Here is a 15,121-nt window from a genome sequence, read left to right as displayed (position 1 = left end):
TAAGGATACAAGCTATCTGGGTGCCTTCAGTTAAAACCCAGTCAACTGAAGGACTGCCTAAGTATACAAACAGAGAACCCTATAAGACTCACCAAAGGGAAGTAGTGGAGATATAATGCACCATCTGGATGAAAGGCAGCGGATCAGAAGTGGCGCCGCAGCTAGTACATACACACTAAGCCCGGGGAGAAAAAAGCAAAACAAGCAGCCACAGTCATTAACTGTTTTGGCACCCATTTGACATCCTACATCCTAGGATAAAGTGTTCTTGAAGAAAAGGTCTAAGAAGTGATGGGAATAGAAATAGGGTTCACCTGCTCAAACAATGTCATTGCAAATTTCTGGTGGGAGATGCAGTGTTGGGCAGTGCATATGTCCTCTTTGGTTTCGTCAGCAATATGGAAGTGAATCCTCATCAGGAGGTTTTCCTAATAGGGAAGGACAAAAAGCAGTACATCGACAATATTTAACAAACAAAAGCACAAATTTGTTGGCAGTTTACTCAGAGAAACAGCAATCCTCCTTGAAGGTACGAATACCTCTGATTTTTTTTTTTTTAATTTTTAATTTGAAATAATTATAAATTCACAGAAAGTTTCAAAAAAATTATACAGGAGGTCCATGTACCCTTCACCCAGTTTCCTCCACAGGTGACATGTTACATAACTATAGTACAATATCCAAACCAGCAAATAGACATCAATAAAATCCACAGAGTTTATTCAGATTTCACCAGTTTTACATACATTCATTTGGGTGTATGTGTAGCTCCATGCAATTTTATCACATGTATAGTCATGTAAACACTCCCACAATTAAGATATAAAACTCTTTCATCACCACAAAGCTCCCTTCTGCTATTCCTTTAAAACCTTACCCACTCAATTCCAACCCTAACCCTTAGCAACCACTAACATGCTGTCCCATCTCTATAATTTTATTATTTCAAGAATGTTAAATAAATGAGATCATACAGTACATAACCTATTGATACTGCATTTTTCACTCATCGTAACTCCCTTTAGATCACTCAACTTGTTACATAAATCAACAGTTCATTCCTTTTTATTGCTGCACAGTATTCCCTGATATAGAAGTACCCCAGTTTGCTTCACCATCTACCCATTAAAAGCATCTGGGCTTTTTTACTTTAGGGCTATCACAAATAAAGCTTCTCTGAACATTCATGTACAGGTTTTTGTATGAACATATGTTTTCATCTCTCTGGGATTCACGTACAGGAATCTAACTGCTGAATCATATGGTAGTTTGCAAGTTTAGTTTTTTAAGAAACTGCCAAAGTGTTTTCCAGAGTGGCTATGCCATTGTTCATTCCTACCAGCAATAAATCAGTGATCCAGTTTCTCAGGGGCACCCCTGATTTTGGCCTATATTTTACCCTATAATAGGACGTATATCACTCAGATTGTTTAATGGTTGCATAGAGTCTTTTGAAGGTTGATGAACAGAACCCAGAGTTGAGAAGAGTTAGGGTCCTCTACTAAAAGTCACTGGGAGCAAAGTAGCCATCTACATAGCACATCACACTTGTGCTAAGGACTCAGCTGTTCTCTGTTTAATTCTCTTTAGTATGCAGGAGCTCTCAAACTGTGCTCCCCAGACCAGCAGCATCAGCGTTAGCATCACCTAGGAACTTGTTAGAGATATTCTTGGGACCCACTCCAGACCTACTGAAACAGAAACTCAAGGGAGTTGGGCCCAGAAATTTGTATTTTAATGGGCCTTGTCTCCTCTGAAGGTGAGAGTTACTGTTCTGTGTGATGGCAAGCACAAAACTACCCTAAGCCTGAAGAAAAAAGAATAAACCCACTAGGCAATTCATACTTTATTAGCAGAAACAACTCAGAGAAACTAGGGAAATTCCTAGTTATAACTGTAGAGACCAGGAGCACAGTAAAGTAGCCAGTCCCTGATGGAGACCATCCACAGTCTCACCCCATATCAAAGAGGGCCAGAGGCCAGCACTTACAAAGCACTCCGCAGCATCATCCATAATTCCCAGCTGGAAACGCTGTTCATCCTGAAAGGTCTTTGCCAGAGCACTGCGGAGAGTGTCAGATGGAAGCACTTTTTCAGTACTGCACTGAAACTGGTTAAAGATTCCCTGTAGAGAAGAGGTTAGACAAGGGGAAAAGCACAATGCTGTTACTGAGCTTCTATGCATCCCAGTCTGTCATGCTAGGATCTCCATGCTTACAGCTATGGAGCCAAATGTACTTTGAATGAGTTGATATGCTTGCAGTTAGTTATAAAAAAGTAAAAAAACAAGACTCATAATAAAGGGCATGATATGTGCTAATAAGGGTCCTTGCTCTTCCATCTGAGTGTGATACCATCAAGGACTCATTAGGAGAGACCGTTGTCGTGAGTTAATGCAATGCAGTTACCTCTTTTCCTCTGATATAGAAAGAGGTAGATGGTCTACAATAAATAAAGATAAATTATATGTCACTGAATTGGTAAATTATTCTCTGGGGGCTCATCGTATGAAACCTGGCTCCTTCTTTTAAATTGTTTAGCTACTATAAAATTACCCAAAAGTAAAAAGAATAATATAACAAATACCTACGTGTCTAACACTAAGAAATAAACATTCTATCATGTTTACTTCCAATCTACAGATAAAGCTAAAGTCCCCTTTAAGACCAGCCACTCACTATGAGTTTGTTGCACAATCTTCTGTTTAAAATACTTTTACATATATTTGTATGTGTGTATATATGTGTGTGTATGTATATAACCCTCAATAATACATAGTATGCTTGTGTGTGTGTGTCTTTTGTTTACGTAAAAAGTATCACACTGAATTTTACTTTTTTAAAAAATTCAGCATTCTTTTTGAGGTTACCCATATATTTCATCCTTTTCCCCTGCTGTATAGTATTATATCATGTTACTACATCACATCTATTTATCCATTTGTATAGTATTATATCATGCTACTATATCACATCTATTTATCCATTTCTTTATTGACAGATATTTTAACAGTCTCCAATTTTTTGCTATTGTAAAGAGGCTATGCCAACTTAAACTTCTACCAGTGCATGAATATAAATAAATTTCCCCATATCCTTGTCAGCAATTAATACAGTCAGACTGGTTAATTTTAGTCTTTCTAACTACATTTAGTTTTTCTGGGTCTTCTGTGAGTACTACTTGCAGCAAATACCTTCTTCTAGTCTTCTGGTATCTTTCAAGCGCAGCAGTTTTTAATTTTGGTGTAACTAAATGTATCTATCCTCTCCATCTTTACCTATATCTGAAACAATGTTGAATGTGATGTCCAGAGAATGGAAACAAAGAGAGGAAACAAGTGGCACCTGCTTTGAGGTGTCCTTCTCAAGCGGTATTGGACCCTCCGCACAGAGATTTTAGAATGTGCTCCTTGACATCACATGGCCCAGATCCACACTAAACCACCCAGATAAACAACTCACCCAACAACGAGTTACATGTCAACATGCCAAAGAATGTCACTGGCTTGAAATCCTCATTAGTAATTTATTCATATAAAAAAATTCCAGGGTTACTTTCAGACTTACTAATGAGACCAGAAATGAGATCACTTTTATAAACCTACCTATGTGAGTTACGAATAGGAGGTCCCACCAACCTAGAATGGCTAATTATTGGTCCTCATTTTACTTGATGTTTTACTTGCAGTAGCTCAGTCACTCATTCCCTTCAGATTTTTACCCAAATATGACCTTCTCAATATAGTATTTCTTGATCATTCTATTTAAAATTGCAAGCTCCACTCACTCTTTCTAAACCTCCCACCCTTACTTGTTTTATTTTTCCCTTTGGCACTTTTACCAGCAGTCATACCATGTATATTACTTATTTATTGTCTAACTGTACTCTCTAGAATATGAAGACAGAAATTTTTGCCCTTTAATTCCTTGCTACACTCCCAGCATCTATAATAGTAATGGCATGTAGGCCATCAACAACTAGTTTTGAATGAATGATTTTATATGGTTAGATCTTATTAAGGGAAAATATTAACTCCCTTCTCTTTTTTTAAGCAGATAAAGAATCACCTAGAAAAGGTGAAAATTTTTCTTAAGGTAACACAACTGGTTCAAGCAAAAGGGGACTAAACCTTGTTCTGCTAATTTCAAGAGACCCCTGTTCTCTTACTAGCATCATTCCACCTCATACACACTGAACATCTATCCCTACAGCAACTTGAGAACAATTTACTGTGAACCCTGCTATTATTTCCCTACAAACAATTCCATATGATGTGGAGGAGGCAGCAACAGAAAAACATATTTAGTATTGCTTAATAAGCATGGGGCTGGGGGGAAATCTATTATAATTACTTTATTTTGGAGTGACCTAGAAAGTTTTAACAAGTCTGTTATAAGATCAGGTAAAGACAGAGCAAGACCTTCCATAATTTGTTGCTGGAAGTGGAAGAATGTCTATCAGTGACTCCTTAAACTAGACCAAAAGTAAAGGTCTGGGTCCACAGTTAAACACTCCCAGAGGGCAACTGGATATCTGCCAAGTGACCAGTGGGATTTTGAAACTTGGGGAAATGTGAAGAAGAAAGGAAAAGGAAGGTAGGAAAAGAAGTAGTGGCTGCTTCTACATATGGTGATCTGAACACTTAATGATATGCTGAAGGGAAGTCACCTCAGCTTTGCAAAACTTGGTAACCACTATCATATCCCAACCTGCCACTCTTCTCAACTGTTAATGGTAAGACATTAATGCTGACAAAGGCTCTACCTCTAGAGCAAGGGATGGATGAGGTTTGGTCCTTTGTTCAGAGTCTAAAACCGGTTCCAAGACAAACCTATGGAAAATTAGTTTCAGGATAGTTCTGTACAAACACAACAAATGCAAACCGCAGCCCCTTTAGTCTCTCTCAACTGGGTTTCCTCAAGAATTAATACTCTAAAGCATCAACAGTTCCTAATGAATTAGCTTCTCTCCTATGCAGAGTACTAGTTATGTTACCATCCTAGAGAGAATTAAGAAAATAGTCACTCAAAATACTTTCTGTGTTCTGTGGTTCAGATGACCCTGTTTGAGAAAGGACAGAGATCCACTGAGAGATGGCACAGAGTAATAGTTAAGAGTATGGACTCTGGAACCATAGTATTTGGGTTCAAAATCCCAGCCCTGTTACTTACCAGCTATATGACCTTGGACAAGTTACCTACTTCTCTACGCTTCAGTTTCCTCTACTAAAAGAGAATTAATAACAGTATTTACCTCCTAGGATTATTTAAGGATTAAATAAGTTATCTATCTTTCTACCTATATCTTAGACTAAAGTCTGACCGTATGAAAGTGCTATCTAAGTGTTAACTGTTATTATAATCATTCTATTTGGGATTCATTTTAGGTTACTGCCTGCCACTGACATATGAAGAAGGGCCTTGAGAGTCAGAAAGGCTTCTACCTTGAGCTACCTCCCCAGTCTCTAAGGTCTAGGTACAAAGGAAGAAATTCTTCTCTATTCTGCTGCTTGTATTCAAGAGAGGCAGATTTCCCATGACCTAGATAACAAGGGTTTCAGCACAGAAAAAGAAAGACTTAAAGTCAGAGCTCTGACTGCGCCCATAGTGGATATGCAACAACAGATCTGGCTCTTGTGTTCAGTGGCATCATCTCCATGCTACTCTTTTTTTAACCTCTTAATTACAGTTTTCTCCACACACACGGAATATCTGAATGTATTCAGAATAGCCTCTGCCTGCATCTTCTTTATTTTCCTATTCAATATTTTAATTATTGTTACCGGTATTACTCTGCCATTGTTAGGAAGAAGCAAGTGTATCAGGGATGAAGCAGCCTGAGCCTGCCCAGCATGCATCTGTGAGCCGCAGCTCTGGAAGAAGCTGTAGCACAAAGCCCCTCTGTTAGGGCAGCACACTAACCCCTGTGTGTCCCTCTCACATGAGCACAAGGCAGGAATGGGCCTCCTCCTGTTCCCTTTTTCACCCTCCTCCCACCTTTCCCAGAGGGAGATCCTGTTCACACCAAAGAAAGCCAAGAACATTTAGTTCAGCAATAAGAACAGGTGGTAGCACCAATAAGGAACAAAAACTGGTATTCTTCCAATTGCTGAGTTCTATGGCAGAGAGGGAGAAAGGGCAGGAAGAACCAAAACCCAGGAATCATTTTCCCCTGTGGGGTCCCTGATGGTTTCATTTCAATAAATAAAAAACCCACCTTTGAGGTTTCTCTCTGCTGTTCTTCACAGAGTGAAACCAAAGAGGTCTTCCTTTTCACTCTCAGGAAAAGGCAAATTACTTTTTGTTTGTTAACTATTTTCTTGGATGCAGTGCAAAAGCAACAAGACTAATGACTAAAAGCAGGTGCTTCCCCATCCATCTCTCTTGGATCAAGTAGCCAACAATTCTACCCACAGGAGCATATAATTATTTGGATTAGTAAAAACCACGTAAATAAGATAAAAGTGCCATAAAGACAGAAAGTCTTTGTGCTTTGTCATCTACAAATGCAGCTGTTGCTTAAGTTTTTCCTTTTTTTCCCCCTAAAACACAGACTTTGTCTTTTTTTTTTAAATTATTTATTTTTTATTTTTGGCTGCGTTGGGTCTTTGCTGCTGCACGCAGGCTTTCTCTAGTTGCAGAGAGCAGGGGCTACTCTTTGTTGCGGGTGCGGGCTTCTCATTGTGGTGGTTTCTCTTGTTGTGGAGCACAGGCTCTAGGCGTGCGGGCTTCAGTAGTTGCAGCACACGGGCTCAGTAGTTGTGGCTCACGGGCTCTAGAGTGCAGGCTCAGTAGTTGTGGCACACAGGCTTACTTGCTCCATGGCATGTGGGATCTTCCCGGACCAGGGCTCAAACCCGTGTCCCCTGCATTGGCAGGCAGATTCTTAACCACTGCACCACCAGGGAAGCCCAAAACAGACTTTGTCTTTAAGCAGGGAACAGCTGTCTATTTCTCTCTCAGCATGTCCTAGCTTTGCATCAAAAAGAATTCATGAGTAGAGAAGATACGGGTCAAGAAAAAGGGCTGTCACTAAATTTGATGCTTTATGGGCCCAAGGTCTTTGAAAAGTGCCCCAGTCAGCAGTTCAACTCATCCCGGAGAGGTGTCCAGCAACACCTTCTACAAAGGCGTGACGCATGTTATACACTACTACTAACTCAATTCTTAGAGTTTCTCTTCTTGATCTAAGCTTCCCAAATCTATCATTTTGGCTTTCATAACTATCCCTTTTTTCCCACACCTCCTGTAAATCATAGACCTAAATAAATCATAAACCTAGATGTGGCCAATCGAGCCTGTTTGTAAACACAACCCTTTGAAAAGAAAATAAAGGAGCTACTCCTTGAGAGTCACTGACTGCTGGAAAATAGAACTTTCACCCTAGATTTGTATGTTCAAAAGAATGTTGAACGTTTTCTTTCAAGAGGGGAAAGAATATTGAAATGTTTACCATTTTGGCATCCAAAACAGTACCACTGGATTTTTAACATTTTATTGCAAAAAAGTTCAAACATACAAGGGTAGACAAAATAGCACAATAAGTTCCCATGTACCTATCATCCATCCTCAACCATTATTGACCTGTGGCCAATCTCATTTCATATACACCACCCACCCACTTACCCCTCCTCCCAGATCATTTTGAAACAATGCTAGACATTATTTATCTGTAAATATGTCAGGATATGCCTCTAAAAAATAAGAACCCTTTTTGTTTAAAACATAACCATATAACAAACCCTTTCTCTAGTGTTCAGTGATTTTTTTGTGATATAACAGAATCAGTGATTACATCTCCCCTGACAAGTGTGAGCTGCAACTCCCAAGGCTTGTAGTCTATGAGCTGACCAAATATGTGTTCTTCAAATTAAAGTTGTTAAATATAACAACTTTAGTGACAATTCAGTGACAATTCTGAAGTGACGTTTATGCAGTAAAAACAAAACAAAACGAAAGGTACCTATGTAAAGTGATGGCTATGTTAATTAGCTTGATTGTAGTGATCATTTCACAATATACGTATACATCAAAACATCAAGTTGTGTGCCCTAAATCCACACAATTTTTATTTGTGAATTATACTGCAATAAAACTGAAAAAAATCATTAAAAAAAAAAAAAAACTTAACCATAATACCATTACCACACTCAGAAAAAGGTATCCAGTCAGTTTAACATAAAATCTTGCTCCAGGAAGAGAAGGCAGAGAACAGCTGGCCAGTTTCTCTCTTGGGATTCTTTAACCTCATGTCTTAAAATAGCTACCTTCTGGACTTCCTAATTAGAAAATTACCCACATATCCTATATCAGTCCCTTTAAATTAAATTCAGTTACCAATACCATATCTCCCCATGAGTTTAGGGCTTTATTTGCATTCAATTTATAACCCAATACCTTGGACTTACAGTGGTGAAGTAAAAGACCATCATAAACTCACCTTTCACATGCATTCCTGCTACCTAGGCAAAAACGACACCCACATACACAAAAGCAGAGACACAGATAGAAACAAGACCTCAAGACACTGGACAGACAGACACAGAGACAGGCCAAATTCACCAGGGAACAGTATTGCTTTTAGTCGGAAATCATAAACTAATATTGAGATTTATAAAAATGTAACAGTCATTCTGGAATTTTTGCCAAGATCAAAAATGTAGGACCTTAAAGATTACCAACAGTATTCAAATCAAAGAATCAATTTTAAGAATCAATATCATAGCCACTTACCCCACAAGGGAAATAAAAAGGGGGACCTTTCTGGACATGCACAAAGATTTTGAGATTGTGTAAGTTTCAGGTTCTGCCATAAACTCTGGAAAGAATCATGATGATCTGCTATATTTTTCCTTGTAGTCATACCCCTCTATTTGAAATACCATGTAAAATTCTGAACTCCAGAATTTTAAAAAGGATAACAGCCTGAGTTTTATACTATCCAAGTTATGTCAATGATTAAATTAGTCGAGAATATTTAGGTACAGGGCTTCCCTGGTGGCGCAGTGGTTAAAAATCTGCCTGCCAATGCAGGGGACAAGGGTTCAAGCCCTGGTCCAGGAAGATCCCACATGATGCAGAGCAACTAAGCCTGTGCGCCACAACTACTGAGCCTGCGCTCTAGAGCCCGCGAGCCATAACTACTGAAGCCTGCACGCCTAGAGCCCGTGCTCTGCAACAAAAGAAGCCACTGCAATGAGAAGCCCGCGCACCGCAACGAAGAGTAGCCCCCCCTCGCTGCAACTAGAGAAAGCCCGCACACAGCAGCGAAGACTCATGGCAGCCAAAAATAAAATAATTTTAAATAAAGAAGAATATTTAGGTACAGCCTAATACAACTTTAAGAAAGGTTAACCAAAAGACCACACAAATATGTTCACATCACATAGATAAGCAGAACAAGGAAGTTCAATTCAAATGGATAGGTGCATTAGACATAAGGACATACCTTCCTTATGTGAGGGCTATTTATTACTAGCTAAAATTTCCAGGTAACATACTAGAAATCTAATTTCCTGGCTTAAATAAATAGCCAGTCTAGGATAATGGGTTTACTCCTCTCTGATAGTGGCCATGACTATAGGACAATGAAGAACCTTCCATTCCTACAGTCTACAAAAAAATGACCAGACTAATTCCTTATACCACTTTACTCGATATGTTTATGCTTCAGTCCCCAGTAGAGGAACAGCTACATGTTACACAATAAAAAAATATTGAGAGATTTGTTCCCTGAGCTCTCAAATTGCCCCCCAATTAACAAGTGAGCTATCAGCAGAACACAGACTTTCCTGCCCCTTCACAACAGTCTTACTGCTCTACAGGTACAGACTTACATTCCAGGACCCCTATATACAAAAAGCTATTTCCTCCCTACCTACCTCCATCACCACCACCATTCCCTGGCTTTTATTCCTTATACTAACATCCTTAAAAAAAAAAATCACTAATTGAGAAGGTTTGTTGGATTTAATCAATCAATGCAGCATTCTTCTTTGTCTATAACAAAAAACACTCTGTCCTACATCCTGGCACTGCAAAGCCTCTAGTACAATCCCTGGAAGGAGAACAAAATCTTTGTGGCATACTAAGTACAGAGGACGGATTTCCTCCTCTGGACGGAGATAAATAAATAAACCAATACCAAAGTCAAGTCATACCCTGGGGGCCAGGGTGTAAGAGCAGACTCAATATGAATAATAAATCAGAGCTCTGGGCTATAGGCATGACAACAATTTAGGTCAGGAAAAATCTTACAGTAATACTAGATGGGAATAAATTTGGTATTTTAGAAGGGACAGGGTAATTAGCACACAAATCTCTTTTTCTTTTTTATAAATTTATGTTTTCATTTATTTATTTTTGGCTGTGCTGGGTCTTCGCTGCTGCGCACGGGCTTTCTCTAGTTGCAGGGTGAGCGGGGGCCACTCTCCACTGCGGTGCACGGGCCTCTCACTGCGGTGGCCACTCCTGCTGCAGAGCATGGGCTCTAGGCACGTGGGCTTCAGTAGTTGTGGTGCACGGGTCCAGATGCTCCGCGGCATGTGGGATCCTCCCGGACCAGGGCCCGAACCAGCGTCCCCTGAATTGGCAGGCAGACTCTTAACCACTGCGCCACCAGGGAAGTCCCCCACAGATCTCTTCTATTTGCTAAGTCAGAGTTGAAAGGCATTGTGGTTCAAAGTAAGCAGAAAGACAAACTAACACAAATTCTTCATTAATAATTTGCATGCAAGATTTTGAGGCTGTAATTACTTTAGGGACTTAGTGTCAAGTAACACAGAAAAAAAAAAACAGTGTATTTTACAGGACCAAAAGAAATGGATTATCATAAATATTGTGTACAAACCACCAAAAAGTACTGGATGCAACATATACTATGGTACCAATGAAGATCACAAGGCACAGGACTATTGGCAGACGTTCATAGAGCAGAAGAAAAAAACAAAAATATTGGGACTTCCCTGGTGGCGCAGTGGTTAAGAATCCGCCTGCCGATGCAGAGGACGCGGGTTCAAGCCCTGGACCTGGAAGATCCCACATGCCGCAGGGCAACTGGGCCCGTGCACCACAACTACTGAGCCCACGTGCCACACTGCTGAAGCTTGTGCACCTAGAGCCCGTGCTCCACAACAAGAGAAGTCACCGCAATGAGAAGCCCGAGCACCGCAATGAAGAGTAGTCCCCACTTGCTGCAGCTAGAGAAAGCCTGCATGCCGCAACGAAGACCCAACGCAGCAAAAATAAATAAATAAATAAATAAAGTTCAAAACTCAATTTAAAAAAAAAAACAAAACAACAACAAAAAAATATTAAAGAAGATGTGATCCAAAAGGTATTCACATAAGGCCAGTAGTAAATGCATTTTAAGTAAACAACTGGAGAAAGAGCAGGGATACATATCTTTCAGCCAGACTTGGAAGGGCAAATCCTTCATCCAAACATCAGATTAAGGGAAAGTTGGCTAACTTCTGACTCATCGAGGAACATGTTTGTGTTTCTTTTTGTCCTTAATAGTAGGTTCTAGAGATAAGCAATTATGCTCTAACATAAAGAATTCTGACTTTATAAAGAACTGACAAGTTTTGCAGAGTACTTCAAATTCAGGAAGTTTGGAGTCTCTTGTTTTTAAAAAAATCTAAGAAATAAGAATTTTACAAATCAAACTTAGCATTAAAGAATGCAAACAGGTCATGAAGTATCAGCAAAACGGAATTCTTATTAGCCTCATCAAATATTCCTCTGATTTTTAAATAAGAGGCAGAGAAAAATATATATAATTACACCCATAGAGAAAAAAATATATAGAATTACACCCACACTGGGACACCACAAAGTTAACATGTAACTTAACGGCAGGATACCAGATAACTGCTCTGTTGACAGAATCCCAGACTTTCACTTCTCCCCTCAGCAGATCTTTCCCACCATCAACTCCCCTTCCTGACTCCCTCCTCCCCTCCCCCACATCTCTCCCTTCCCTTACTAAATGAGTCATGAAGGCCTAGATTAGCAGACTTACTAAAAAAAAGTATGAGACCAAAAGTCACAATATGAAAATCTCTATTAAACAGGACAAGAGTGAGAGAGAATATAAAAGACAGAAAGAAAAAGAAAAGGAAAAGGCAATACCCTAAACTCCGTAACTAAAATATCAAGAAGTACTAAAGGACTATATGAACCCAGAAAAGTTGTGTTTATATTATGGTCCAGGCACTGTGAGGAACACCAAGAGAGAAGAAAAGCTGGGCCACCTTCCCAAAAACCCATTCAGCCATGCTAAACACTGTTAAAATCAATCATGGATGTAGATATAGTATTTTTAAAACTTCATGAAGAAGATAAATTTCTGAAAGAGTTCTGAAAGGCAGATGTAGTTTGGCTTAAAAGGGATGTGTTACTGTTCTGTTCATTGTTATTATTTTGGGTGCCAAGGGATGCAGGCAAAGTGAATGACATTTGCAATGCAATGTCTAAGAGGCAGGCATAGTAAGTGTACCATCTGCTATCATAGATGAAATGGAGTGCCTGGGGAAGGAGAGGAAGGGAAAAGGAAGTGTGAAATTAGTTTTTTAAATGTCCATAATCCTGCTTTTCTAAGTGATTTAAGAGACAACTGGGAGCCACTTCAAGATTATAAGAAGGTAGTAACTTCAAAATAGCACTCCAGGGTAGTCTTAGGTTAGAACAAATGAAATAGGAAGATACTAAAGATGGAAAGGCAATTAAGGGTCTGAAAAAAAGAAGTACTCTTTTTACTAAAACGGTGGGCAAAAAGACCTATTACTAGAAATATCATAGACCAGAGAGGAGGCATAAAGAGAAATGATAATTCCTGTGGTGGAATTCAGGCTATTTTCAGTTTTCCTCTTTACACTTTAGTATACTTTCCAGAATGATTGCAGTATTTTTCTATATTTATAATAAAAATCATCATTCAAATAAAGAACAAACATCATGTGTATACACAGCCAAAGAATAATAAATAAATGCCCATGTGCCTGCCACACAATTTAAGAATGGAAAAATTGAGTTTGAGTATCCACAAATGATTATATCCTACCCATTCCACCTTCCAGAGGTAACCATTATCCTGAATTTTGCGAAAATCATTCCTTTTTTCTCTGCAGTTTTATCATACATATGTATCCCGGAACAATATGTTATTTATTCTGCCTGTTTTGGATTTGTATATAAATGGAATCATAGTTCAGCAGTCTTCTGTGACTTGCTTTTTTCATTCAATATACAAATCTTCCTTGATTTATGATGGGGTTACATCCCAATAAACCCATTGTAAGTTGACAACATGCCTAACTTATCTACTGAACATCATAGCCTAGCCTAGCCTACCTTAAACTTGCTCAGAACATTTACATTAGCCTACAGTTGGGCAAAATCATCTAATACAAAGCCTACTTCATTATAAAGTGTTGAATATCTGATCGAATTTATTGAATACTGTACAGAAACTGAAAAACAGAACGTTTGTATGGGTACAGAATGGTTACAAGTGTATCGGTTGTTTAACGTCGTGATTGTGTGGCTGACTGGGAGCTGAGGCGTGCTACAGCTGCCCAGCATCACAAGAAAGTATCATACCATATATATCACTAGCCCAAGAAAAGATCAAAATGCAAAGTAAGGTTTCTACTGAATGCATATTGCTTTCACACCATCGTTAAGTCAGACCATCGTAAGTTGATGGCTGTCTGTAAGGCTTCTGTGATTAACTCAAAATGATACATGTAGCTGCAGGCTATTCATTTTCACAACTATATAGAAGTGAAATAAACTACTACTCTAGGAATAAACCATAATTTTTTAATCGATTATATTAGAGTTGGAATGGGTTGTTTCATTTTTCTGTAATCACACAAAAAAATACTACCTTAAACATCCCCAAACATATCTTCTGGTATGTATGTACAAGGAAGTTTCTTACAGCGAATATCCAGGAGTAGAATTACTGAGTAGTAGGGTACCTGCTACTTCAATTTTATTTGACAAATGTAATGACAAACTGGTTTCCTAAATAGTGGTATTAATTTATATTCCAACCAAAACTGTATGTAAATTCTCATTATTCTACCTTGTAGGTAACAATCTTATCTGACTTTTAAATTTCTACTAATCTGAAGGGTATGGTTTAATCTACATTTCTTAGATTACTAAAGAAAATAAGGCTATTTCATATGCTTAAATATCAATTGGGTTTCCCATTCCGAGAAATGCCTGTTTATGTGTTTTGTCCATTTTCCTGTTGACTCATTTTATTATTTACTTATTCTTCATGGGAGTTCTTCTCTGGAGTTCTATGTTGGATACCAGTCCTCTGTTGATTATATATATTGCAGATGCTTCCTCCCAATTTGTAGCCTTGTATATTTATTGTCTTTATGGAGTCTTCTGATGAACAGAAGTTCTTGAATTTTCTATAGTAAAACGTATCAAGCTTTTTAACTTTGTATTTTTCATGTCTTATTTATTAAATCCTCTCTATCTCTTAGGCCATGATATTCTCTCAAAGTTTCTTCTAAAACGAAGTATTTTGTCTTTCACATTTTACTCCTTAATTCATCTGAAATTCTTACTTTTGGTATAATATGAAGTAGGGATCTAATTTCCTTTTTGTCTATACAAATAACGAGTTATCTAAGCACGTTTATTGGAAAGTCTAAGAGTATAATTTTCAAATTAAGTGCACAATAATTAAAAGAATGCAAACAATGCCATCTAAAACAAAGTATGTGCAAATTAGAGCCTAATTATTTAACATTTATTTAGCACTGAGAGATTGAAAAGCACTTTAGGGGAAAAAAATCAAAATTTTAATCTTCCAATACAGCAAAAGAGGCAGTGAAGGAAAAGAAATCTAATGGATAGATCAGGCAATGATGTGATGAGGAAAGCATCAGATTTCCAACACATCCTCAGACTTATAAAAAGACCCAAAACACAGCCTTTGATCCACTAAGCCCATTTACCTATCTATCATAAGCAACTGCTTCTCTGAAAAACTCCCAAGATACCACCTCAGCCCCTTTAGGTTGAAAAACAACTTCCTTTCTGTAACTGGGTATCTCAGAAGGTGTCCCATAAGGTCTGGTGATTGGTTTCCT

The 15,121-nt window shown here is 38.5% G+C and overlaps 1 protein-coding gene and 1 pseudogene across 23 annotated transcripts in view; one reads left to right on the top strand and one right to left on the bottom strand.

Annotated features, from left to right (window-relative positions):
• The window catches only part of USP54 (ubiquitin specific peptidase 54), a 149,205-nt gene that overhangs the window by 42,439 nt on the left and 91,645 nt on the right, over positions 1–15,121 (bottom strand). For 20 of the 22 annotated variants that reach the window (XR_014253300.1, XR_014253301.1, XM_082424385.1 and 17 more), the window contains 3 exons: positions 1,991–2,125; positions 315–428; positions 93–175 (listed from right to left, as the gene is read on the bottom strand). Coding sequence is in view for 20 of the 22 variants with exons in the window: in XM_082424385.1 (XP_082280511.1) it covers positions 93–175; positions 315–428; positions 1,991–2,125 (332 nt within the window). In the remaining 2 variants the exon portion in view is untranslated. The remainder of the gene's footprint in view (positions 1–92; positions 176–314; positions 429–1,990; positions 2,126–15,121) is intronic. The other 2 variants (XM_082424394.1, XM_082424378.1) reach the window with 1 other exon arrangement.
• The window catches only part of LOC309642703 (protein FAM136A pseudogene), a 294,376-nt pseudogene that overhangs the window by 221,239 nt on the left and 58,016 nt on the right, over positions 1–15,121 (top strand). The gene's annotated exons all lie outside the window — the stretch shown is intronic.

The sequence above is a fragment of the Balaenoptera physalus genome (assembly GCF_965194825.1).
Source record: "Balaenoptera physalus genome assembly, chromosome: 14".
Classification (NCBI taxonomy): domain Eukaryota; kingdom Metazoa; phylum Chordata; class Mammalia; order Artiodactyla; family Balaenopteridae; genus Balaenoptera; species Balaenoptera physalus.
This window is presented reverse-complemented; position numbering and strand designations above follow the sequence as displayed.